The 25,575-nt window shown below is 46.5% G+C and overlaps 1 protein-coding gene across 2 annotated transcripts; it reads right to left on the reverse strand.

The window, feature by feature from the left end:
* Window positions 1–4,267: 4,267 nt before the first annotated feature.
* Window positions 4,268–25,266, reverse strand: CUNH7orf57 (chromosome unknown C7orf57 homolog). Of its 2 annotated transcripts, none has more exons than XM_040260241.1 (9): window positions 25,173–25,266; window positions 24,787–24,948; window positions 16,970–17,155; window positions 15,045–15,153; window positions 14,453–14,609; window positions 9,716–9,813; window positions 7,995–8,194; window positions 7,013–7,027; window positions 4,268–5,120 (listed from the first exon to the last, which is right to left on the reverse strand). In XM_040260241.1, the coding sequence occupies exons 2-9, from the start codon at window positions 24,869–24,871 to the stop codon at window positions 5,074–5,076; spliced, it is 897 nt and encodes a 298-aa protein (XP_040116175.1). In that variant the 5' UTR covers window positions 24,872–24,948; window positions 25,173–25,266; the 3' UTR covers window positions 4,268–5,073. The 2 variants fall into 2 exon arrangements, with proteins under 2 accessions (XP_040116175.1, XP_040116176.1); XM_040260242.1 differs by having other exon boundaries at window positions 25,181–25,256.
* Window positions 25,267–25,575: the final 309 nt, after the last annotated feature.

The raw sequence follows: 25,575 nt of genomic DNA on the forward strand, positions 1-25,575 counted from the left end.
CCAAGGGAGTGAAGACGCAGAGCGCCTTCCCGTTCAGGTCTTAGAAGCCCAGGCAGGAAAGTGAACGCAGACAGCCTCTATGCTCCAAGGCACCAGCCTGAAAAAGAGAGGGAGGGAGAGGGAGAAAGAGAGAGAGAATGTTTGACATGGGGAGACCAATCTTCTTCGGTGAGCGAGGCCCGTAACTTTATTTTCAAAAGGTACCTTTATACCTTGCCTTGTACATAGAGGGAAATGAAGGATGCAAAGTCATGCAGAGTCAGCCCAAACATTACATCTGTTTTGTCTTTATCAAAACCAGGATTTTTTCTGCATACCTTTCCCATAAACAATGTTGTGTACATTATCTTCTGGCCTTGGAGGCCTGTGGACATTTTATGACCCTCTTTGGATAAAGGCTGCTCAATCAGAAAACTTATTTTCCCTTGAAATATTTTTTCTTTATATTTCTAATCTATGTCAGCCTCAGGAAGTGCTAAACAGAGTTACATTCTTATGTAGCAAAGGTGCAGTGAGTTACAACAAAGAAAGAACTTATTAGCTCAAAAGTCTGATGTGGTTAATTTCAAGGCTATTTCTTGTTTTTCTTACATTCCAACTATGTTAACCAATGGACTCCCAGGTGCACAGTGGATAAGGGTATGGGAACCTGGCAGCAAGCATTGGCCCAATAATGAAATCCTGCACCAGCACTACTCTAATAACTCTTAACTCTTTGAAAGGCTCTGTGTTTTAGGCTTCCTGTGCCTCTCACAGTTGGGAGGCTGTGAACAATCATTTGAGTAGCTGCAAGAGTCTGGATAAACCTGCCAAGCAAGCTAGAATGCTAACAGAGGGGGTTTGAATTGAAATATTCATTTCATACCCAGGAGACTTATTAGCTAGAGCCCTAAGTTAATTTTCTCCAGAGAAAGTGGTCAGGGATAGCCCCCTGTTAATATCAGAAGAGTTGGTGAAAGGCATAAAATAGTAAGACAGACAGATTCTGGTTTTGGGGTAGATGCTCGAGCAGGTCTAGGGAGTCCCTCGAATTCTGATCTGCCTTTACCCATCAGATCTTCTCTGCCTGACCTTTGTCATGGGTGGGATCTCCCGTGGTGGCTCCCAGCACTAAGACCAACCTGTTCCTTAGGGGCAATACAAATGTGGAAGACAGCTATTGGTAAAGCCTCCTTCCATACCAGGGAGGTCTCCTAGGTTATCTCTTTTATTGCTGATTTTAAGAATTGGTTGGCTCTTTTTACTTTTCCTGAAGACTGAGGCTATCAGGTACAATGGAGGTAATAAGTAATGCCCAAAGCTTTAGAGATCCCTTGGATGAACTTAGAAGTAAATGAGGTCCCATTGTCATTTTGTAATGACCTGGGCAAGCCAAATCTCAAAATGATTTCATGGAGCAATTTTTTTTTTTTATCACCTCCTCAGCCTTCTCAGTCTGGGTGGGAAAGCCTTCAATCCATCCTGTGAATATATTTATCATGACTAATAGGTAAAGATAGGCTCAATAAAGGACAGAAGTTGTATGGACCTAACAGAAGCAGAAGATATTAAGAAGAGGTGGCAAGAATACACAGAAGAACTGTACAAAAAAAGATCTTCACGACCCAGATAATCACAGTGGTGTGATCACTCACCTAGAGCCAGACATCCTGGAATGTGAAGTCAAATGGGCCTTAGGAAGCATCACTATGAGGTGATGGAATTCCAGTTGCTGCTGTTGCAGCTGCCAAGTCGCTTCAGTTGAGTCCGACTCTGTGCAACCCCATAGATGGCAGCCCACCAGGCACCCCCGTCCCTGGGATTCTCCAGGCAAGAACACCGGAGTGTGTTGCCATTTCCTTCTCCAATGCATGAAAGTGAAAAGCGAAAGTGAAGTTGCTCAGTTGTGTTCCACTCTTGGCGACCCCATGGACTGCAGCCTACCTGGCTGCGTGGGATTTTCCAGGCAAGAATACTGGAATGGGATGCCATTGCTTTCTCTGAATTCCAGTTGAGCTATTTCAAATCCTAAAAGATGATGCTGTGAAAGTGGTGCACTCAATATGCCAGCAAATTTGGAAAAGTCAGCAGTGGCCACAGGACTGGAAAAGGTCAGTTTTAATTCCAATCCCAAGAAAGGCAATGCCAAAGAATGCTCAAACCACTGCACAATTCCACTCTTCTCACACAGTAGTAAAGTAATGCTCAAAATTCTTCAAGCCAGGCTTCAACAGTATCTGAACCATGACCTTCCAGATGTTCAAGCTGGATTTAGAAAAGGCAGAGGGACCAGAGATCAAATTGCCAGCATCTGCTGGATCACATGAGATCTTTCGCTGTGGCATATGAACTCTTAGTTGCAGCAGGCAGCATCTGGGCTCTGGTTCCCTTACCAAAGATCTAACCTGAGTCCCTGCATTGGGAACGTGGAGTCTTAGCCACTGGATCACCAGGGAAGTCCCATTTTCGGATTTAACTAGCTAATATTTTGTTAGAGATTTTTGCATCTATGTTCATGAGAGATATTTTAATTTGCATCCATAATTTTCTTGTAATGTCTTTCTGAATTTAGTATCCAGATAATGATGATCTCATGAATGAATTAGGACTTATTCTTTCTGCTTCTATCTTCTGGAAGAGATTTTAGAATTAGTATAATTATAATTAATTCATATAATTATAGATTATAATTATATATTTATAAAGACTATATTTGTATTATATATTACATTAATCATATATTTTAATTATAATTATAAATAATTACATATATAATTATTTTTATATTATTTAATTATAATTAAATTATAATATAATTTCTTCAATGCTTGGTACAATTTGCCAATGAATCCATCTGGACTTTCTTTTGCTTTTTAAGGTACAGTCTGGCCAATTTTTAAAACTGTTTCTTGGACTCAAGTTAAGCCCATTGAGGGGTTCGAAGAGCCTCATTCCCTTCCATCATCGTGCCTGCTCTAACTCCTGACAGTCACTTCTGCTTTCTCTCCACACTGCCTCACAGTTGCTTTCGTTCTGCATTCTCCTCCTTGAAGTGCTTCTCTCATCTTTTCACTTTTCCACTAATTTCTGCTTTGCATCTCACAGGCCTATTTCAGGCAGTTCTCAAGGCTATGTATCAACGGAAAGGAAATCAGTTGACAGAGGTAGGAATCACAGCTTTTTCCAGGGACGCTGGTTTTCCTGTGTGAGCCTGGGGCTGCCTTCATGGGTAAGCCGACCACCAAACTGAGCACTGGATTTCTGAAAGCTGAGAGAATGACTGAGTACTGTGTCAGATGTTGTGTCAAGAACCTTGTTGAACCTTATTTTGGTTAATCCTCACAACAGCCTTTGGGTAGGAAGTAAGGAAACCGAGGCTCAGAGCTAAGCTCTGAGAGCAGTCTGTGGTGGGCTGCAGTTGCCAGATGCTTGTCACAGAAGCATCAGGACCCTGGAAGGGTGTGTTTGCCCATGCCTGCATGCACATGTGTATAAAAGAAGTATTTCACTAAACACTTTTTTTGCCGGTTGAAGCTGACAATTTTTATTTCGAATGATTTTGCTGTATTTTCTATCTTTTGGCAAAAGCCCTTTGCTTCAAAATAATTGGATGGAATGTGCAAAACTTCTGTTTTCATCAAGTCTGTTGCTTATTACCAAGCAGGAAGTTAACTGCAGGGTTGTTTTTTACCAGTAACAGACACCAGAAGCCCTGCATGGAACCAAGGTCTGGTCACAGGTCCCTGTTCCAAACTCTGTCCTCTCCCTAAACCACAGGTTCCTGTACTCTAATACCCTCAAAAGAGAATTAAGCAGTCATAAGCTACTGTACGGGGCTTCCCTGGTGGCTCAGACGGTAAAGAATCTGCCAGCAATGCAGGATACCCGGGTTTGATCCCTGGATCCCCTGGAGAAGGGTTCTTCTCCCACTCCAGTATTTCTGCCTGGAGAATCCCCAGGAGGAGCCTGGTGGAGCCACCTCCAGCCTGGAGCCTGGTGGGCAACAGTCATAGGGTCACAAAGAGTTGGACACGACGGAGCAACTGACACTAAGCCACTGTGTCTGTTCCTGATGGTTTTTTCTTGGGGAGGGAAGGGTGAGGATGGGGTAGATTTTAAAGAGGAGGAAGGAAAAGGTGACAAAGGAAAGAGCTGGCACCTTCCCCTAAAGCAAAGTCTCTCTGTTCAGCACACACACCACTCACAATCTCCCTATGGCTGATTCAAGGACACAGATCCATGCGCTCAACTCAGTATCTTTAAATGAAGAATTAACTGAAAACTTCAATTTGAAGTGAGCAACTACATGATAAGTTTATTCTGGGAAAGAAGCTAAAATATCTCTGACTTTACTTGGCTGTCTGAAAATCTTCCAGCAGAAAATTATTATTTTATTAATGAATTAAATGTACAAAATATAAAACTACATTTTATGCTAATTACTTACATTTAAATGGCAATGAAATTTATAAAATAAGAGAACCGTCTCTGTATTAAAACATTTTTGTTAAGACTACTAAATTAAGTATTTAAACATTTTTACTTAATGCAAAACAATAAATGTTCACTACTATGAATTTTGGTTGATGCAAAAAATATTATCAAACATTTAAAACTAGAAAATGTTTAAAACTTCAAGGTATAACAAATCAATCTTTTTCTTAATATAAACTGTATCACAATATTCTGGAATTAAATGCTGGTTTGTAACAGAAAAATTATTTCTACAAAAATTTCAGGACCAAAACAGTGAAAAAGCTTTTGGGTGAGTTTTTTCATCTAAACCGCCGATTTCAATAGAGGTAGGGCCCACAGAGACTCACACAGCAGGAAGTGACGTGATATCTGCTGAGGATGGGGAGGAAGCTGCCCTGGGACATCCCAGGTCGGCAAGGCACAGCGGGGCAAAGGCTACTTGCCTGCCATCCCAGAGACACACAAGAAACAAAACTCAACACCAGCACCGCCACACAGCAGGGGGTTCACATCTCTTCTAAGACGGATCACTCTGTAAGAATTTGTGTTAATAAACCGTAACAGGGGACTTGTGACTATAGCCGTAACAGAGATCCAGGATGCCCTTTATGTCCGGGTTTATTTGAGCTCCATGGGCGTTGAGTCAGGTGGAGGTGCTGCTGAGCCTGCAATGTAAAACAAAGAGTTGATGAGTAAAGATATTAAGATGGCCTGTTTGTAAATTTAAAAATCTAACCTATTAATTGTATTTTATTTCCAAGCTAATTTTTTTTAATGTGTACCATCTGTTGTTTTTTTTTTTTTTTTTGATAGGTAAGAAGTGGGTTTATTTAGAGAGAAACAGGCTCCCCAGACAGAGTGTGGGCCATCTCAGAAGGTTGAGAGGCCCGTGTGTACCATTTTTAAAGTCTTTACTAAATTTGTTACAATATTGTTTCTGTTTTATGTGTTTTTTGTTTTGTTTTTTGTTTTTTGGCCAGGAAGCAGGTGGCATCTTAGCTTCCTGATCAGAGATCAAAGTTGCAACCCCTGCATTGGAAGGGGAAGTCGACCACTGGACTGTCAGGGAAGTCCCTAACCTATTAATTTATTTTAAATAAAAGAAATGTCTCTGTACTGATTTACTAAAGTAGTAATCCTATTTACCAGATTATAACTGTAGTCTACATAAAATTCTAGTGTACTGTCCTATCCACAAGGACTAATCACGTGTCAGAAACATCGGCTTCCAACTCGCAGGCAGCTGGTGGTCCCTGAGTCAGTCCCGCATGTGCTGAGAAGACTCTGCTGACCAAAAAATGCTGAACACAGCGCCACTCATCTAAAGACAGCTGTCTGGCAGTGTCAGAAACACCTACAGTGGCTGCAAAAATTGCAGTGAAAGACAATAATTCTGGTCTAGTTGAAGGAGAACACATTCAAGAAGCCTTGATAAGGTCTAGGCTTGCGGTGGAGGGCAGGTGGTGCTTTCCATGGAAAGAAAAGGCGTGCTCTGGGTGGGCGCCTGCAGTTTATCAAGTGAAAAGCCGGGATGGCCAGGAGAACCAGGAGACCTTGGGCAGTGTGGCCGAGGTCAGCTGCAGCACCGAGCAGATCAGAAGTCTTGGTGAGGGAGGGTCGGCACCAGGTAGGGACGCTCAGCAACCCAGAAAATGCGCAGAGGCTGCTTGGCTCAACTGCATAGTGATTCTGCCAAGTTACAGGGCCTTTCCTGCCGACTCGGTCTTCCACTAATTTTGAACTGTGAAAAATTTCCTCTGAGGTTCAGAGGGTCTTGCTGCAAATTCAAACATATGGATATTATATAACACGTGCAATGATTTCTTTCCCAGTAGGAAGTATATAACCTTAGACTCATGTTCTTTAACCAGATAAGATATTTTGGTGGTGGTGAAGTAAATTCTATCTACTTAAGACCATGCAGAAAAACAACGATAAAACCCCTTGGAGACCCTCTGTAGGTGGGCCTTGGTGCCTGCCACATTCTTTGTGCTCAGTTGCTAAGTCATATCTGACTCTTTTGTGACCCCATGGACTGTAGCCTGCCAGGCTCTTCTGTCCATGGGATTCTCCAGACAAGAATACTGGAATAGGTTGCCAGTCCCTTCTCCAGGGGATCTTCCCAACCCAGAGGTTGAATCTGTGTCTCCTGACTGGCAGGCAGATTCTTTACTGCTGAGTCATCTTGGAAGCCCCTTTCACTTCTTTACCATTATTTAAACCCACATCACTCACATGGTGCCTAATAAAATGTACGTCTCTAAAGTGAACTGAACTATGCTTTATCTTGTGTGATCTGCATAAAAGACTAATCTTATTGTAATAATGTAACTGGTCCTTCTTTTGCTGTCCCCAGACTGTGTTGCTAGAACTCGACTTTTTAAAGGGGCAGATGGCACCAGCTTTCGTAGTTAGGGCACCAGCAGTTTGGAGAGGGATTTCACAGGCTTCTGAGATACGTCAGCTTCAGGTTCAAGAACTATGTCCATCGACTGTTCTGTGTGTCTGAGACACGTTTTATATTTGGATGCAGGTCAGTTTCTCTAAAAATACTCACTCGGAGGAGAAGACTCTGGAATAAAGAACAAATACATTAGTTTTTCAATTCAATAAAACAGGATAATTTCAAAAGAATTACTTTTAATAATTACTTAAAAATTAGTGAAAGGTTGTATGACTTAAGACGGCATTATGGTGACAGTGGGGGGAGGGTGTCATTAAGACAGTGGCTGGGGCAGCGAGGCGCCCACTGGACGGGAAGGTGCACAGAGATCACACATATAACACATCACATAAAACACTCGAGATGCTTGAAAGGACATAACACAGCTCCTGCCTCCTTAATCGGAGAACTGAAGCCTCAGGGTGAAAATACGTCTCCTACAGGTAAACGGTCAGTAATTCCTAGAGCTACATACTCGGAGATAGTGAAGGACAGGGAAGCCTCGCCTACTGCAGTCCATGGAGCCGCAGAGTCGGACATGCCTTGGCGACTGAACTCAGAAATGAAACATAGTACTCGATAGACTTGAAGATGGACGTGGCCAAAACATAAGACCTACTGTCCCTGTGACTGCGACTGTCAAAAGCCAAATAGAGTTTCTGGATAGCAAACTGCAGGGAAAGCACTGAACTGTTGATATTTAAAGCTTAATGACAAAGTGTGGGAAGTGCTGGCAATGGCACGACTCCCACGTGAACTGCTAGTGCTTTTCAGAAGCCAGGGCTTTTTCTGAAGCTGCCCCAGAGAAGACCAATCATTGCGTGGGTCAGAACCTTTTGGATCCAGGAAACTAAAATCGATATTATGTGTGTGGTACAACACGAGAAGCATCGGAATTTTCAACAACTAAAGGAAAATGTAAAGCTACAGAAATAATGACTTTTGCTATTCATCCAAATAAAAACGAAAAAAAAAAAATACATATTATCTTCATGTGTGCCTGTAACCTCAATACTTCTGTTTTTTATGTGGCTTTCTGATCACTCATTATGATACAGTTAATGAGACAAGGGGCCTCGGTGGCCATGCTGCTCACCTGCGGCTTCCTTGGCGTCTCCGGGAGCCTCTGGGTCTGCGGGCGGCTCAGGGTCCAGTGGGGACGGAGATGAGACAGAGGACTGAGGGGTCTGCAGGGCCCTCTTGTCTGAGTCCGCTTGCTGCTGTAACCACTCATCCTTATATCCATTGCTAATCAGTTTGGAAAAGTTTGTAGGTGAACTGGGTCTTTGACCAGGTCTCAAAAAGAGAAAAATTAAGTACTTAAGTACAAAGGTGAATGAAAAACCAGGAGCAAACATATTCATGGTAAATTACATGTGTTGTTGTTCCTAAAGACATAATAGAGATGGTTCTCTTCTCTCCCTGCCTCTCTCCACCTCTTTCTCAATCTCTCCACTTTTAAACATAAAGAAGTGACCAGCAAGCATGCCCTGGACACTTATACTTAGTTCAGCTCACACTTAGTTCAGCTTCCAAAAGCCTTTCTTCAGAACAGCCAATGAGAAGAAGCCGAATTCCAGCATTCTCCAGAGAGCTGTCTCCTGAAAGCACTGCCCCGTCCTTTGAGAGTGATGAGTGACTCGGACTCTACCACCTTGCAACAAATTATTATTTTCTTAATGAGTTCTGCCCAGCTCACATTACAGATTATCTTCTGCATCTTTGCACAGCTTTGCCTTCTCTCCATTTACCTCTGTGGCTGTATCTTTACAGACCTTATCACAACCTACGTTCAGACAGGCAAGGAGATCGACACGGCCAAAGCAGCACACTCAAGTGTCAAACAGGGTACCTACATTACCTGTTCCCTCTGAGCCTCGGGCTCTGACTTGCGAATCACTCTGTTGTTATTAGGGGTCTTCCTAATGGCTCTGAATGGCTCTCCCTGTTTGTGTGTATAGACAGAGAGATAGACATGGAAATATAGATATAGATAGATGACAGACAGATGGGGGTATGGATGGGCAGAGAGGACAGAGAGATGGATGACAGATGGATGATAGACGATAGGGGGATAGACAGAAGGGCGAATGGATAGACAGAGAGATGATGATAGAATTTCTTTGCCTTCATAGTCTGCGTGTAGCCCTCTCATGGCATTTGTCACACAATGTGACTGATTGATTGCTCCCCTTCCCCTCCACCCACTAGCAGAGAAGCCATTTGAAGAATTAGTCGGACAATTAACGGCAGTAGTTCTGGCACTAAAATGGGGTTCTGGGAAAGTCAAGAGAAACAGAGGCATCAGGGGCCCTCTCTCCAGCCGGGCAACTACCCACACGTCAGGGCACCTGATGGACGGGAATGCAGAGTCGGGGGCTCACTCGGCATGGACGCCGGGGGCCAGGCCCCAGGGACAGAAGGTGGCAGGACTGAGCAGCGCACACGTATTAGGCCGAGTGGTCCCAGGTTGACAGGGTGAGCCTGGGTGAGTGGGTTTCTGAGAGGGGCAAGGCAGCACTCGGGCTGATGGAGGAGAGAACTCAGCCCGCGCTCACAGGCGCACGAGACGACAAGGGGACAGAGGGGGCCACAGGGTCTGGGGGCGTCAGGAGGGAAGGCGAGATGGGAGAAGAGGCCAGTGGGCAGGCCAGGCCGCAGGAGGTGTACAACTGCAGGGACACCCCCGAAGCCTGCTGCTGGGAGGTGAATAGCCTTAGGTGGCACGCGCCTCTGGTGTGGGAGGGTGGCTGTCACCTGGACCAAAGACCAAACCCACACTGAATCCAGACTGCGCTGCCCAGCCCATGCACTTACATGGACGGAAAGGACAGTTTGCTTCCTGCAGGCTCTCTGTGGCCAAGAGGGGTCCCCACTTTGCTTGGATACTTGGACTTGATGGCTGGCAGCCTCACCTGTGGAGAAGGGAATGGCAAACCACTTCAGTATTCTTGCCTTGAGAACCCCATGAACAGTATGAAAAGGCAAAAAGATAGGACACTGAAAGATGAACTCCCTAGGTCGGTAGGTGCCCAACATGCTATTGGAGATCAGTGGAGAAATAACTCCCGAAAGAATGAAGAGACAGAGGTGGATGAAACTGGAGCCTATTATATAGAGTGAAGTAACTCAGAAAGAAAAACACCAATACAGTATACTAACGCATATATATGGAATTTAGAAAGATGGTAACGATAACCCTGTATGTGAGACAGCAAAAGAGTCAAAGATGTACTGAACAGTCTTTTGGACTCTGTGGGAGAGGGCGAGGGTGGGATGATACGGGAGAATGGCACTGAAACATGTAAAATATCATATGTGAAATGAATTGCCAGTCCAGGTTTGATGCATGAGACAGAGTGCTCGGGGCTGGAGCACTGGGATGACCCAGAGGGATGGGATGGGGAGGGAGGTGGGGGGCGGTAGTTCAGGATGAGGAACACATGTACACCCATGGCGGTTTCATGTCAATGTATGGCAAAACCAATACAATATTGTAAAGTTAAATAAATAAATAAATAAAACTTAAAAAAAAAAAAAGAAAGAAGAGACAGAGCCAAAGCAACAACAATGCCCAGTTGAGGATGTGACTGGTGAATTAGAAGTGGCCAAATAAGAGATGGCAAGAGTAAACACTGATACTTTAGGAATCAGTGAACTAAAATGGACTGGAATGGGCAAATTTAATTCAGATGACCATTATATCTACTACTGTGGGCAAGAATCCCTTAGAAGAAATGGAGTAGCCATCATAGTCAACAAACAGTTCAAAATGCAGTACTTGGGTACAATCTCAAAAATGACAGAATGATCTCTGTTCGTTTCCAAGGCAAACCATTCAATATCATGGTAATCCAAGTCTATGCCCCAACCAGTTGAATGGTTCTAAGGAGACCTACAAGACATTCTAGAACTAACACCCCCAAAACCTCCCAAAAATGTCCTTTTCATCATAAGGGGACTGGAATGCAAAAGTAGGAAGTCAAGAGATACCTGGAGTAACAGGCAAATTTGGACTTGGAGTACAAAATGAAGCAGGGCAAAGGCTAACAGAGTTTTGCCTAGAGAATGCACTGGTCATAGCAAACACCCTCTTGCAATAACACAGGACACAACTCTACACATGGATATCACCAGACGGTCAACACCAAAATCAGATTGATTATATTCTTTGTAGCCGAAGATGGAGAAGCTCTATACAGTCTACAAAAACAAGACTGGGAGCTGACTGTGGCTCAGATCATGAACTCCTTATTGCCAAATTCAGGCTTAAATTGAAGAAAGCAGGGAAAACCACTAGACCACTCAGGTATGACTTAAGTCAAATCCTTCATGATTATACAGTGGAAGTGACAAATAGGCTCAAGGGATTAGATCTGATAGATAGAGTGCCTGATGAATTATGGACAGAGGTTTGTGACATTGTACAGGAGGCAGGGATCAAGACCATCCCCATGGAAAAGAAATGGAAAAGGGCAAAAAGGTTGTCTGAGGAGGCCTTACAAATAGCTGAGAAAAGAAGAGAAGCTAAAGGCAAAGGAGAAAAGGAAAGATATACCCATTTGAATGCAGAGTTCCAAAGTATAGCAAGGAAAGAAAAGAAAGCCTTCCTCAGTGATCCATGCCAAAAAAAAAAAGAGGAAAACAATAGAATTGGAAAGACTAGAGATCTTTTCCAGAAAATTAGAGATACCAAGAGAACATTTCATGCAAAGATGGGCTCAATAAAGGACAGGAATGGTATGGACCTAATAAAAGAAGAAATTAAGAAGAGGTGGCAAGAATACACAGAAGAACTGTACAAAAAAGATCTTCACAACCCAGATAATCACAATGGTACGATCACTCATCTAGAGCCGCACATTCTGGAATGCAAAGTCAAGTGGACCTTAGAAAGCATCACTACAAACAAAGCTAGTGGAAGTGATGGAATTCCAGTTGAGCTATTTCAAATCCTAAAAGATGATGCTGTGAAAGTGGTGCATTCAATATCCCAGCAAATCTGGAAAACTCAGCAGTGGCCACAGGACTGGAAAAGGTCAGTTTTAATTCCAATCCCAAAGAAAGGCAATGCCAAGGAATGCTCAAACTACCACATAATTGCACTCATTTCACACGCTAGTAATGTTCAAAATTCTCCAAGCCAGGCTCCAACAGTACGTGAACTGTGAACTTCCAGATGTTTGAGCTGGATTTAGAAAAAGCATAGGAACCAGAGATCAAATTGCCAACATCTGTTGAATCATAGAAAAAGCAAAGAAGCAAAAAAAAGAAAAAAAAAAAACCATGGAAAGAGATGGGAATACCAGAACACCTGACCTGCCTCCTGAGAAACCTGTATGCAGGTCAAGAAGCAACAGTTAGAACCAAACATGGAACAAACTAGTTCCAAATTGGGAAAGGAGTACATCAATGCTGTATACTGTCACCCTGCTTATTTAGCTTATATGCAGAGTACATCATGTGAAATGCTGGGCTGGATGAAGCACAAGCTGGAATCAAGATTGCCAGGAGAAATATCAATAACCTCAGATACACAGATGACACCACCCTTATGGCAAAAAGTGAAGAGGAACGAAAGAGCCTCTTGATGAAAGTGAAAGAGGAGAGTGAAAAAGCTGACTTTAACATTCAGAAAACCAAGATCATGGGATCCAGTCCCATCACTCCATGGCAAATAGATGGAGAAACAATGGAAATAGTGAGAGACTTTATTTTCTTGGGCTCCAAAATCACTGCAGATGGTGACTGCAGACATGAAATTAAAAGACGCTTGCTCCTCGGAAGAAAAGCTATGACCAACCTAGACAGCATATTTAAAAGCAGAGACATTACTTTGTCAACAAAGGCCTGCCTAGTCAAAGGCATCATTTTTCCAGTAGTCATGTATGGATGTGAGAGTTGGACTATAAAGAAAACTGAGTGCCGAAGAACGATGCTTTTGAACTGTGGTGTTGGAGAAGACTCTTGAGAGTCCCTTGGGCTGCAAGGAGATCCAGCCAGTCAGTCCTAAAGGAAATCAGTCCTGAATATTCATTGGAAGGACTGATGCTGAAGCTGAAAATCCAATACTTTGGCCACCTGATGCAAAGAACTGACTCATTTGAAAAGACCCTGATGCTGGGAAAGATTGAAGGCAGGAGGAGAAGGGGATGACAGAAGATGAGATGGTTGGATGGCATCATCAATGGACATGAGTTTGAGCAAACTCCAGGAGTTGGTAATGGACAGGGAAGCCTGAGGTGCTGCAGTCCATGGGATCGCAAAGAGTCGGACATGACTGAGCAAATGAACTGAACTGAGCTGAGCCTCACCTGTGCAGAGAAACACAGGATAGAATGGGCTTGCTCCCCACACTTTCTCAGCCCCTGCGTGACTCTGTCCATGGTTTGGGGGCGATGCAGCATTTCAGCCTTTAACAGGGCACATGCACCAACCCTGTCTACCATCTATCTGAAGGCTCCAGGTATTGCTGCGAGGTGTTGCCAGGAACATGCATGTTCCTGAGAACAGCTCATTCAGTGATCATGCAAACGCCAAGACCCAGGTTCAGGGCTGGGACGGGGTGTCTTGGGGGCAAACAACCAGCTAAATATAGGTAGCTGACCTTGCACATGGGGCTCAATTTTCCGAGCCCCAAAATAAACTTCCAAGGTTTCTCCTCCAACTAGACACTGGGATGTGGGCCTGGCGCGGCAGGGTTGGGGTGTGTGTGTGTGTGTGTGTGTGTGTGTGAGTGTGAGGGTGGCAAGGCTGGCTCATTGCTGGGACACGGCTGCTAGTTTTAACATGATCACCAGCTCACCCACAGATCCCCACGTCCCGGGAGCCATGCCAGCTGTGACCAATGGCCTCTGAACTGAGACACCACCATAAAGCCACCAACCAGGGATGGCCTTCCATGGCTTCCTTGAAACAGAAATGCCTTGAAAGTGTGTCACGCTGGAGCCAGCACTCCTTCAAGGTCAAATACACCTGCGGGGTTTGTGCAGCAGCAAAGCACTGACTCCTCTTCCCTTCCTGTCCACACAGAGTATTCTGAGGAATTTTACCTTAAACCCTCAAACAGAATGGGCTCATTCAGAAACTGGATAATCTCTTTCCTATCTGGGCAGATAGGAAGTGGTGGCCAACTTTCCCCATCTCAGCTCCTTAAACAAAAGGCAGTCTTCACCTCACAGGTTTGATGTTCATAAGGAGAAAAGAAAGCTAATTTATTTGGCCTCTGACCTTTGGCTATCTGATGCGAAGAGCCAATTCATTGGAAAAGACTCTGATGCTGGGAAAGTTTGAAGGCAGGAGAAGGGGACGACAGAGGATCAGATGGTTGGATGGCATCACCAACTCAATGGACATGAGTTTGAGCAAACTATGGGAGATGGTGATGGACAGGGAAGATTAGCATGCTGCAGTCCATGGGGTTGCAAAGAGTGGGACATGACTGAGCGGCTGAACAACAACTGGCCTTTGGAAAAATCAAATGTAAAAGGCAGATTCCGGGGCCACGAGACACACACAGCTCACAAGCAACGCCATGCTATCTATCTAGTGCACCTTTTTTTTCTCCTTTTCAAGTTCCTCGGCGTCTCTTTGCCAAACCGTCTTCATGTCAAAGTCAAAGGGGCCCATTCTGGACTCGAAATTGCCAGTAGCCTGATCGGGGTTAAACTCTTCATAAACCATGTAGTCAGGTATGGACACAGCAGGGACCCTGCAGAAACAGAGGTAAGGGCCCTGGCCAGCTGCTTACGGCCGCCTCTGGATTCCCCCTCCCCTGCTCCCCGCACTCCAGCACCCGGTACTGACCTTCTCCAGGCCCCACCCCCACCCCTCATTTTCTTGGCTCCTCATTCAGCCAGGATAAATTTCCAACTCTTAGCTGGGGTAAAGGAGGAAGGGGTGGGAAGAGATGAGAGGGGGAGGGAAGGGAGGGAAGAAGGGAGGGAAAAGACAGCAGGGGAGGGGGGAAGCCTCCAGGATGCAGCGCCCAGGAGAAGCTGGGCAGTCTACAGAGCGCCAGGAAGGGTGGGAGAGAGAAGGGCTGCAGGGGGCTGCAAGGAGGCTGCAGGCGGAGCGGCTGGAGCTAAGTCAGAGGCTGGGGGTGCTGGGCTGGGCGGTGGCTGCAAGGCGGGGTCAGGACACTCACTGTCTCTGGTCTGCCGTTGGCGGCTTGCTGTGGTGGATGTACCAGTCTGGCAAGGAGTAGGCCACCGGGGAGCCCTTCGTGGCCCCGGGGGCAAAGTGCTTCAACAGATCTCGAAGGCAAAAAGACGCGGCGGTGAGCATCACCATCCCCATCCGAGCCTGAGCATCACCAGCCAGCAGGTTGCTGCTGACAAGGGAACTGGGCTTCCTCCTAGGCTTCTCTGACTGGGGTCGGGGGGCGGGGGGCGGGGGGCAGGGGCGGACGTCGGGGTGTCCCTGGTTCTCACCTGCCAGTGCTGCCTGGTGCCAGAGAACACGCCCTCCCTCTGCCCCCTACCTCCTCCTCCCATCCAAACGTCCCTGGAGGCGGTGGGGGGTGTCCTTGCTCCAGGCCAACGACTGTGGAGACAAAACTCATCAATTGGGCCGGGGGCTGGGGTTGGGGGGGGGCGGCTTGCTGTCTCCTCTCTCAGCCCAGGAGGGTCTGTTCTCCGTCCCTACTCCTTCACACCCGGGGCATGTCTGGGGTAAGCTCCAGGTTTCTGGTGGGAAGCAGGCACCAGCCCCTCTAAATCATGAGAGTAGAGGTCCTGTTAACCTGCGTCCCCTTCAGAGCCAGGCTGAGAGGCACAGAGACTCCAGCTCCCGGCCCACCCACTGGCTGCCGGGTCTTCGTCCCCCTCCCCTAGGCTGGAGGCGGTTCACAGGGGGGCCCAGGCAGGGGCTCGACAGGCCCCAGCTGGGAGTGACTGGTTTGCCTGCTAAGCAGGTTTTGCCTGCTAAGCGGGGCAGTGGCCAATACTACTAGTAGACATTTGAAACTTTTTTACTTTACGAACTTTTCATTTTTTTAATTTTTCAAATGTAGACAAAAGTTCCCTGAAATGGTCTGAATCCCGCTATGCACTTCACCCAGACTCCCCAAACACCATGCTTCGTTTCCCATTTGCTCGTTCTTTCTCTCTCTTCCAATTAGTATTGTCACTGTCTGTTGCTCTCTGGGGGACCACGTGGGGTGTTTCCAGTGACAGTTATGGCATAATCACAGCGCAGTGATCAAAATCAGGGAGTCAGGGTGATGCAATCCTTTTATCCAATTACAGATATTATTCAGACTTTGCCAGCTGTCCCACTGATGTTCTTTTAGCCCGAGGCTCAGAGTGAGGAGGGGACCCTGCTTCTGTGCTTCACATGCAATGAGTCACACAGTCTGTTCCGGGCTTTGTAGCATCACAGCCCAGATGCCACCATCTGCCACACAGCCCACCTTCTCCGCGACAACTTTCACGGAAGGCACAGCGGCCAGAAAGAGAAAGGTCAGCGTTTCTCAGGGTCGCTCTCCACAAAGGCCCAGCAGAAGGTGTTCCAGACATGACTCCTAACCTGAGCAGCAACTTGAGTTAGCACAACTGAGCAAGACTTTCTCAGTGAAATCATGGATAAAGGTCGGATGTTCAGCATCACCACTGACACTCATCCCAGCCTCTATCATGCAGAAGATATTAATATACCCCTGAGGGATAAGGAGACCGAGCAACACGAAACAAAGATGCTTCACGGGCAAGTGCAGAAGGGGCAGCCCCTTCTTACCCCCCAGAAGGGTGACTGCAGTGCAGACAGCAACTCTGCAGTTACACAATGAGGCTGGCGTGGGAGTCACCCCAGGGTGTCGCTCAGGAGAAATCCAAAGAAAATCCCAATCTGGTGAATGCATAGTCTAGTTGGTCTTTCCCATAAACGGCAGCACGTCCCTGAAGAGTCTGCACCCTGGGCTGTATCAGGTGACCTGGATGTCCTATGACCTTGAGCAAAATTCCTACACTTGACAGTAACATATGTCCAGATCACAGATGGCATCTGGACGTCCAGATGACAAGGTCACACCACCTGCCCACCCCACCCACACACACACATGAAAGCACTCACCAGGGCGGCCACCTTGCTTGGCCAGCTTCACGTACTCCGAGTCCGTCTCCTTCACCCAGTACCTCCGCAGCCCGAGCGTGTGCCCGCTGGGGGCTTCCCCCGGGTCACTGAGGCCAGGAATCTGAGATGCTGGTGGGGCATCCACAGCTTTCTCTGACTGCTTCACAGGAAGGTGGTAATACCAGTCTAGGGAAGAGGAGGCCCAGGGTCGGGATGTTACTCATGGAGCCCAGGCTGGCTTGGTCCCCTGCCCAGGAGACATCAAGGAGGGTGTCTCACCCTCCCCAGGACACCGGCAAAGGAGAAACTGCCCTCTTCTGAACACCTGTTACCTGACGCATCTCCCTGTGGTCATGTAGTCGGCAGATCCTAAAGGCTACCAGCAGCAGCCACAGTGCCCAGCAGAACACCCTCGGGGGGCCGGCTGGCCTCTGCGCCCAGCTGCCCCACTGTCCCAAAACAGTGAGACCAGAGCCCTTCCCTGGGGGTCTTAGCCTTCAACTGAGGTTTCCAAATTCCCTAATTGTCTATCTCTCTTCTCCTTCAGTCCTCCCTGAATTGGGACTTGACTGCATTTCTGGATATGTTGGGGAGTACACATTCCTGATGGAGCAAGAAATGGCAACCCTCTCCAGTATTCTTGCCTGTAAATCCCATGGACCCAGATGGGCTATACAGTCTATGGGGTCGCAGAGTCAGACACGACTGAGCATGCATCACGCACCCACACATTCCTGAAGGCTCCAAAATCACTTAAAACATGGGCAAGTCTCTGGACTATGTGGCCAAAAGTTGGCCAAGATTTGATCAACTTAGACTTTTAAAACACTGAGATTTCATGATAAAAACTCTCACCAAAGTGGGCATAGAGGGACCTATTTCAACATAATAAAAAGGTACTATGACAAACCCACAGCCAGCATAATACTCAACAGTAAAAAGCTGAAAGCCTCCCCACTAAACTCTGGAACAAGACAGCGATGCCCATTCTTACCACTTCTATTCAACATAGTACTGGAATCCTAGGCAGAGCAGTCAAAAAAGAAAAATAAATTAAAAGTATTCAAATTGGTCAGAAAGAGGCAAAATTGTTATACACAAGTCACATGATACTATATATAGAAAACCCTAAAGACTCCACACAGAAACTACTAAAAATGATAAATGAATTTAACCACATAGCAGGATACAAGATTAACATACAGAAGTCTGTTGCATTTCTTTATACTAATAATGAAATATCACAAAGGAAAAGTTAAAAAAAATCCCTTTTAAAATAGCATCAAAAATAAATAAATAAAATAAAATACTTAGGAATAAACCTGATGAAGGAGGCAAAAGACACATATGGTGCTAATTGTAAGGGAAACTGAAGGTGATTTAAAGAAATGGAAAGATATCCCATGCTCTTAGGTTGGAAGAATTAATACTGTTAAAAAGACCATACTACCCAAAGCAATTTACAGCTGTAACTTGATCCCTATCAAATTATGCATGACATTTTTCAGAGAACTAGAACAAATAATCCTAAAATTTATATGGAATATTAAAAGATCCAGAATTTTCAACCTCTCTTGAGGAAAAAGAATAAGCTGGAGACATAATTCTCCCAGACTTCCAACAATACTACAAACCTACAGTAATCAAAACAGTGTGGCGTCGGCATAAAAACAGACAAACCAATCAATGGGCTAGAATAAAGAGCCCCCCCCCCCCGAAATAACCCCACACACCTGTGGTCAACTAACCTTTGACGAAGGAGGCAAGATGATACAATGGGGAAAAGACAGTCTCTTCAGCAAGGGTATTGGGAAAGCTGGTCAGTCACATTTAAATCAATGAAGCTAGAACACACTTGCTTACCATATGCAAAAATAAACTCAGAATGGCTGAGAGAAAAATATGACATGACACCATAAGGCTCCTAGAAGACAGCACAGGCAAAACATTCTCTGACATAAATCATAACAATATTTTCTTAGGTCAGTTTCCAAAGGCAATAGAAATAAAAACAAAAAGAAGCAAAGTGGACTAATCAAACTTACAAGCTTTTGCACAGCAAAGGAAACCTAAGCAAAATGAAAAGACAAAGTATGGACTGGGAGAAAATACTTGCAAACTGTCTGATGGACAACGGTTTATGTCCAAAACACACAAACAGCTCATATAATGCAGTAACAGCAACATAAAAACCCCCGAACAGCCCAATCAGAAACTGGCCAGAAAAGCCAGATAGACAAGTCTCCAAAGGAGACATACAGATGGCCAACAGGCACGTGGAAATATGCTCAACATCACCAATTATTGTTGTTGTTCAGTCGCTAAGCCATGTCCGACTCTGACCCCATGGACTGCAGCATGCCACACTTCCCTGTCCTTCACTGTCTCCCAGAGTTTGCTCAAGTTCACGTTCATTGAGTTGGTGATGCCATCCAACCACCTCATCCCCTGTCACAGCCTTCTCCTCCTGCCTTCAATCTTTCCCAGCATCAGCGTCTTTTCCAATGAATCAGCTCTTTGAATCAAGTAGCCAAAGTACTGAAGCTTTAGCTTCAGCACCAGTCCTTCCAATGAATAGTCAGGGTTGATTTCCTTTAGGACTGACTGCTTTGATCTCCTTGCTGTCCAAGGGACTCTCAAGAGTGTCCTCCAGCACCACAGTTTGAAAGCAACAATTCTTTGGTGCTCAGCCTTCTTTATGATCCAACTCTCACATCTGTACATGACTCCTGGAAACACCACAGCTTTGACTATTTTGGCCTTTGTCAGCAAAGTAATGTCTCTGCTTTTGAATATCCTGTCTAGGTCGGTCATAGCTTTCTTTCCAAGGATCAAGTGTCTTTGAATTTCATGGCTGCAGTGTCTGCAGTGATTTTGGAGCCCAAGAAAATAAAACCTGTCACTACTTCCATTTTTTCTCCTTCTATTTGCCATGAAGTGATGGGACTGAATCCCATGATTTTAGTTTTTTGAATGTTGAGTTTTAAGCCAGCTTTTTCACCTTCATCAAGAGGCTCTTTAGTTCCTCTTCACGCTCTGCCATTACAGTGGTGTTATCTGAAGTTACCGATATTTCTCCCGGCAATCTTGATTCCAGCTTGTGCTTCATCCAGCCTGGCATTTTAGCATGATGTACTCTGCATATAAATAAAACATTCAGAGTGACAATATAGCCTGATGTACTCCTTTCTCAATTTTGAACCAGTCTGCTGTTCCATGTCCAGTTCTGACTGTTGCTTCTTGACCTGCATACAGGTTTCTCAGGAGGCAGGTCTGGTATTCCCATCTCTTTAAGAATTTTCCACAGTTTGTTGTGATCCACACAGTCAAAGGCATTAACGTTGTCAATGAAACAGAAGTAGATGTTTTTTTGAATTCTCTTGCTTTTTCTGTGATCCAACGAAGCATCTGATCTCTGATCTTTTGCCTTTTCTAAATCCAGCTTATACATCTGGAAGTTCTCAGTTCATGTATTGCTGAAGCCTAGCTTGAAGGATTTTCAGCATAACCTTTCTAGCAGGTAAAATGAGCCCAACTGTACGGCAGTTTGAGCATTCTTTGGCATTGCCTTTCTTTGGGATTGGAATGACAATTGACCTTTTCCAGTTTTGTGGTCACTGCTGAGTTTTCCAAATTTGCTGGCATATTGAGTGCAGCAGACAGACGCACATCAAAACTACAATGAGGTCATTGTAGTTTTGTAGAATGGTCATCATCAAAAAGTCTACAAACAAAAAATGCTGTGGGTGGGGAGGAAAGGGAACCCTCCTACACTACTGGTGGGAATGTAAATTGGCACAGCCATTATGGAGAATACTATGGTGCTTTCTTATGAAACTAAAACAGAACTCCCATACAATCCTACAATCCCACTCTTGGGCATATATCTAGAAAAGAAGAAAACTCTAATTCAAAAAGATACATGCCCCCCCCAGTGTTCATAGCAGCACTATTTACAATAGTCAGGATATGAAGACAACCTAAATGTCCATCAACAGAGAAATGGATAAAGAAGACGTGGTGCATATAATGGAATACTACGGAGCCATAAAAAGAATGAACTAATGCCATTGCGGCAACAGGGATGGACCCAGAGATTATCACACTAGGTGAAGTAATCAGACAGAGAAAGACAAATATCATGTATCGCTTAAAATGGAATCTTAAAAAATGACACAAATAAACTTAATTACAAAACTGAAATAGACTCACAGACATAGAAAACAGACTGAATGATTACCAAAGGGGAAAGACGAGGGGAGGCATAAATTAGAAGGTTGTGATTCACATGTACACACTGCTATATATAAAATAGATAATCAATAAGGACCCACTTTATAGCACAGGGAATTGTACTCAGTATCTTTTAATAACCTATAATGGGAAGAATTTGAAAAAGAATGTATATATATGTGTGTGTAACTGAATAACTTTGCTGTACATTTGAAACCAGCACAAACCACATTGCAAATCAGCTATATACTTCAATTAAAACAAACATACTGAGACAGAAGTCACAGCTTTAGTGAACATGTTTGCTAATTTGCTAGGAGCAGGACCGAGTGCCACCTCAGGAAGGCTGGATGGTGAACAACCTGACCTGACACCCACCCCCTGGGGGGGGCATCCTGGCAGGCCCTCCTCCCAGACGCTGGCCGCACCCTCTCCACGCAAGCCCCTCAGCTTTCCTTCTGCTCAAGGTGGGAAGCAGGACATCCTGAGAGGTCAGACAGGAAAGGGGAGAAGCACCCTGAAGGGTTACTGAACAGAGAGGCAGGGGCTTTGCCCTGGGCAACCTCGCGCTGTGGGAACCCTCTCAGGCTGCAGACTGGTTGGGGGCTGAGTGTGGCTCCCATGGAAACATCCAGTTGGGTCCCACAAAACTGACGTGCGGTGAGTACAGATATAGGGTGTGTTCAGTGGTTAAAAATTCGTCTGCCAGTGCAGGGGATGTGAGTTCGATCCCTGGTCTGGAAAGGTCCCTTGTGCAATCTTGGAGCAACTGAGACCGTGCGCCACACTACTGAGGCCACGTGCTGAGACTCCTGAAACCTGTGTGTCCTAGAGCCTGTGCTCCGCCAGCAAGAGAAGCCGCGCAGAGAGACGCCTGCTCGCCACACCTGGGGCAGGTCGGTGCCAGCAGCGAAGAGGCAGTGCAGCCAAAACAGCAAATACACTGTAAACAGTGCGTGAGATTTCTAGGATCTGAGATCTGATAAAGACAAGGGTGGGAGGGCAAAGAGGAATAAGAGAAGGCCAGCTTACTCTCTCACCTCCCTCCCCACTGATCTGTTGACCCCTACCTCCCCCAGAGAGTGGCCATGGGTGGTGAGCGGAACAGGCCTTGGCAGAGCCCTGAGGCCCCTCAGTGGGCACCCAGGACAGAACCCTGCAGGTGGCTTTGGTGACCACCTGTGAGGGTCCCTGCCAGGAGCAAGAGGTGTCGGCAGAAGCCCAGGGACCTGCAATAATAATCCCACAGAGAGAAGACACTCAGGCTGTTGGTGTTCCGGTGACACTTTGCATCTGAAACTGATGAACCCACGTGTCCAAATAAAAGAACAGACATCACAGCTGACTGAGAACTAAGGGAACAAAATCTAGGAGGGATGCGAAATTAAAAAGATGCCACTACCGTGGCACAAGTGTCTCTAGAATTTAAGAGCTTACTGGAACCAGCTGTCCAAAACGCATGGCAGTCAGGGTCTAACACAGGACCAGCTCCTGGCAGGCGCAATGGGTGATTTCCCGCGTCCATTTGGCTAGGCCACAGTTCCCAGACTGAGGTCTCCTGAGAAGGAAGGAATTCTGCCCCCAGACGGCCTTCCAACCCAGGACTGTAGCATCAACTCCTTCTTGGTCTGCTCCACAACTGTGTGAGCCAGTTCCTTAAAATAAATCGATGTCTCAGTCAATCTCTCTTTCTCTTTCTACACACACATACACACACACACAGAGAGGCACAAATGTTGGGCTCTGGAGAATTCTGAGTGATACAGCAAGATCACAGAAAAACAGGCTGAATAGATGGCTTTACACAAGCACACACGGATCCCAGGAACAAGAAGTCGTCTTCCTCCACAGCTAAGTTAGCCATGCAATTTCTACTTAGAACTAAAGCTGAGTTCACTGTGTAAAAAATGAACGTTCATGGAAAAATCTTTAAAATATCTAAACAACAGTAATGAGATGAACATTATAGTGAAAACACGATAGAGGGAAAAGGAGAAAAGAGAAAGGGCGGGGGGGGGGGGGGAACCCGAAGGGAAAGCTTTCAAGAAGTTTGCCTGAGCTCACAGAGTTAGTTTTAGAACCAGGAGGAAGGGCTTAGGAGCATCATATCTGATCATCTTCAGCTCAAATATTTTCTTTCAGAGGGAAAGCATTCAGTTCTTGCTTTATTTTTCCTCTCTGTGTTTTGATTACTAATTAATCCACAGAGAACAGAGTAGTTTCTACATCTCACTACTGGAAGCTTCGGGCAGGAACTGAGCTCTAATTTAGTTGGCCGTTTATGATGGCGTGCCCTGTAGAGAGTCAGCACTGTGAACCAACTGTCTCACACACACACACATGTGTGCACACACGCGCACACACACACATGGTTGAAGGAGTGAGAATTATCTTGTCCTCAACCGTGGTTAGTACTTGTCTGGCACCAGGTCACTCACGACCATGTAGATTTCTTTACCAGCTCCCCTGTCTCCTCCTGGCTTCCTTTATCTACAAGGAGCCCGGCTCAGAGATGACCATAGGGTGACTCAATCCTGCAGTTCTCTGGTCTTTGAGCCATGAGAGGCAACCCAAAGTCAGGGTCCTGGCAACCAGCCTCAGCCTTGGAGAACAGGGCAGCTTTTTGAAACTCTAAGCCTCAGGTTTCTCATCTGCAAGCCAGAGCTAACAACCCCTCAGCAGGTTGTCCTGAAGTTCGATGTTAGTGTGACAGTGTTTAGCATACAGGGGAGGCTACGCAGTAGGGCACTGAGACACCAGAAAACCAGGCTGAGAGCCCACAGTGGAGACTGGGACCCAGGCCTCCTGTGCCCCTTCCCCTCCATTCCAGCACAGCCACAGCTCATCAACAGCGGTCACAGCAGAGCTCTGGGCAGGAAGCACGGGGAGACTGTGAAGGCCACACTCCGTCCCGCTGCCTGCAGTCCACTTGCCAACCCCTACCCTGCCTCTTCCAACAGAGCTTCGGGACCCTCTTCTCCATCCTCCTACTCCAGCCCTTCACGAGATGCGGAAGAATAACAACAAAGTCAAAATCAGACCACAGCAGCTAGGTCTTCTTTCCCTTCTTCCAACTTCACAATGAGAAGCCCACTGCAGTGCCAGCCTCCACAGAAGGCTTACTTCCTGTGTTCACGCACTTAAAGCAGGAGACACAGTTACCCTGGTTGGAGTCTAAATTAGGAACAAGAGATAGGTGATCAATGAAATACACAAGGATGCAGCTGAAAATGAAAGTGTCCAAGTCAACACAGGGTTACCGTTACAGAGAAATTTTCAGAGATGCTATTGCTCCAAGAACTGAGTAGCTCTAACAGCCGTGGGTAGCCTGGCTTTCTTTTGTTGAAAATAGGGAAACAAACGAAAAAACCCCAAAAGTCAAGTTCCCCCCTACCCCTAGGTACCCACCTTACTTTTAAGCCTTACTTCCACCCTGGGGCACAGGGGCGGTGTGTAGCTTTCTTTGATGGTACCCGGTGTTAGTCCTGTCCCCTCCCCACCGCCTTCTCCACACACGCATGCAGGATACAGGTGAGCCTGTCCAGCAGCAGAGCAAAGGCAGATCCTCTCCTCTGGTCACTCACCGCAGGGAGCGTAGCGGCTCCCGGCCCCATGCAGCTCCTTGCTGGTATTCCTCATGCCCTGAGACACGCTGGGCCGGGTGTTCATGGGTGAGCCAGGAACCGTTGCCGGGGCTGAGCTGCAGAGGCTGGGTCCGCACCCCGACTCGGTCCGTCCTCCCCCACCTGACAGGTATGCAGGAATCTCACCATTCAGGTAGTGCGCGCACGCCCAGGCAAGGCATCAGCAGGGGCGCGTCCAGCCAGGTAGATGCATCATGGGCACACACGCAGAGTAGCCAGCAGGAGACAGCAGGTTCTGAAGTCCCGCCCCGGCCCGGTGCTCCTCCATTTCAGGAGACAGGGGTCCCTCCCGGTCCCGACCCCACTGGCCGGCTGACCCCGCTCACCTGCCGACCTAGGGTCTGGGTGGGTGCCACCTGCAAAGTCTGAGACCAGTCTGTTCCCGCTGGCGGCTGAGACCAATCCCAAACTCCCAGAGAGGCGCGGAACTACAGCAACCCGCGTCGCCAGGGCAACGGCCTGGGCCAACCGGCGGCCGAGGAAGGAGCACAGGCAGCCAATCGGCGCAGTGTGAGGGCAGGCCAATCGGGTCAGGGGCGTGGCTTGGGGGCCTTCAGTCAACTGCCCGGGACTTGGGCGTCGTCTAGGTGGTGGCGCCGGCGTGGCAGCGCGGCTGCTGAGGCGTGCCAACCTCAGAGTTCTCCTGGTGAGACCTCCGCCCTCCTGACGTCCTGGAAAACTCAACAGCGGTTTTCTTGTCCATCTCCGGTTTATTTAATACATTGTTGA

This window comes from Oryx dammah, unplaced genomic scaffold (genome assembly GCF_014754425.2).
Source record: "Oryx dammah isolate SB20612 unplaced genomic scaffold, SCBI_Odam_1.1 HiC_scaffold_18, whole genome shotgun sequence".
NCBI classification, from domain to species: Eukaryota; Metazoa; Chordata; class Mammalia; order Artiodactyla; family Bovidae; genus Oryx; species Oryx dammah.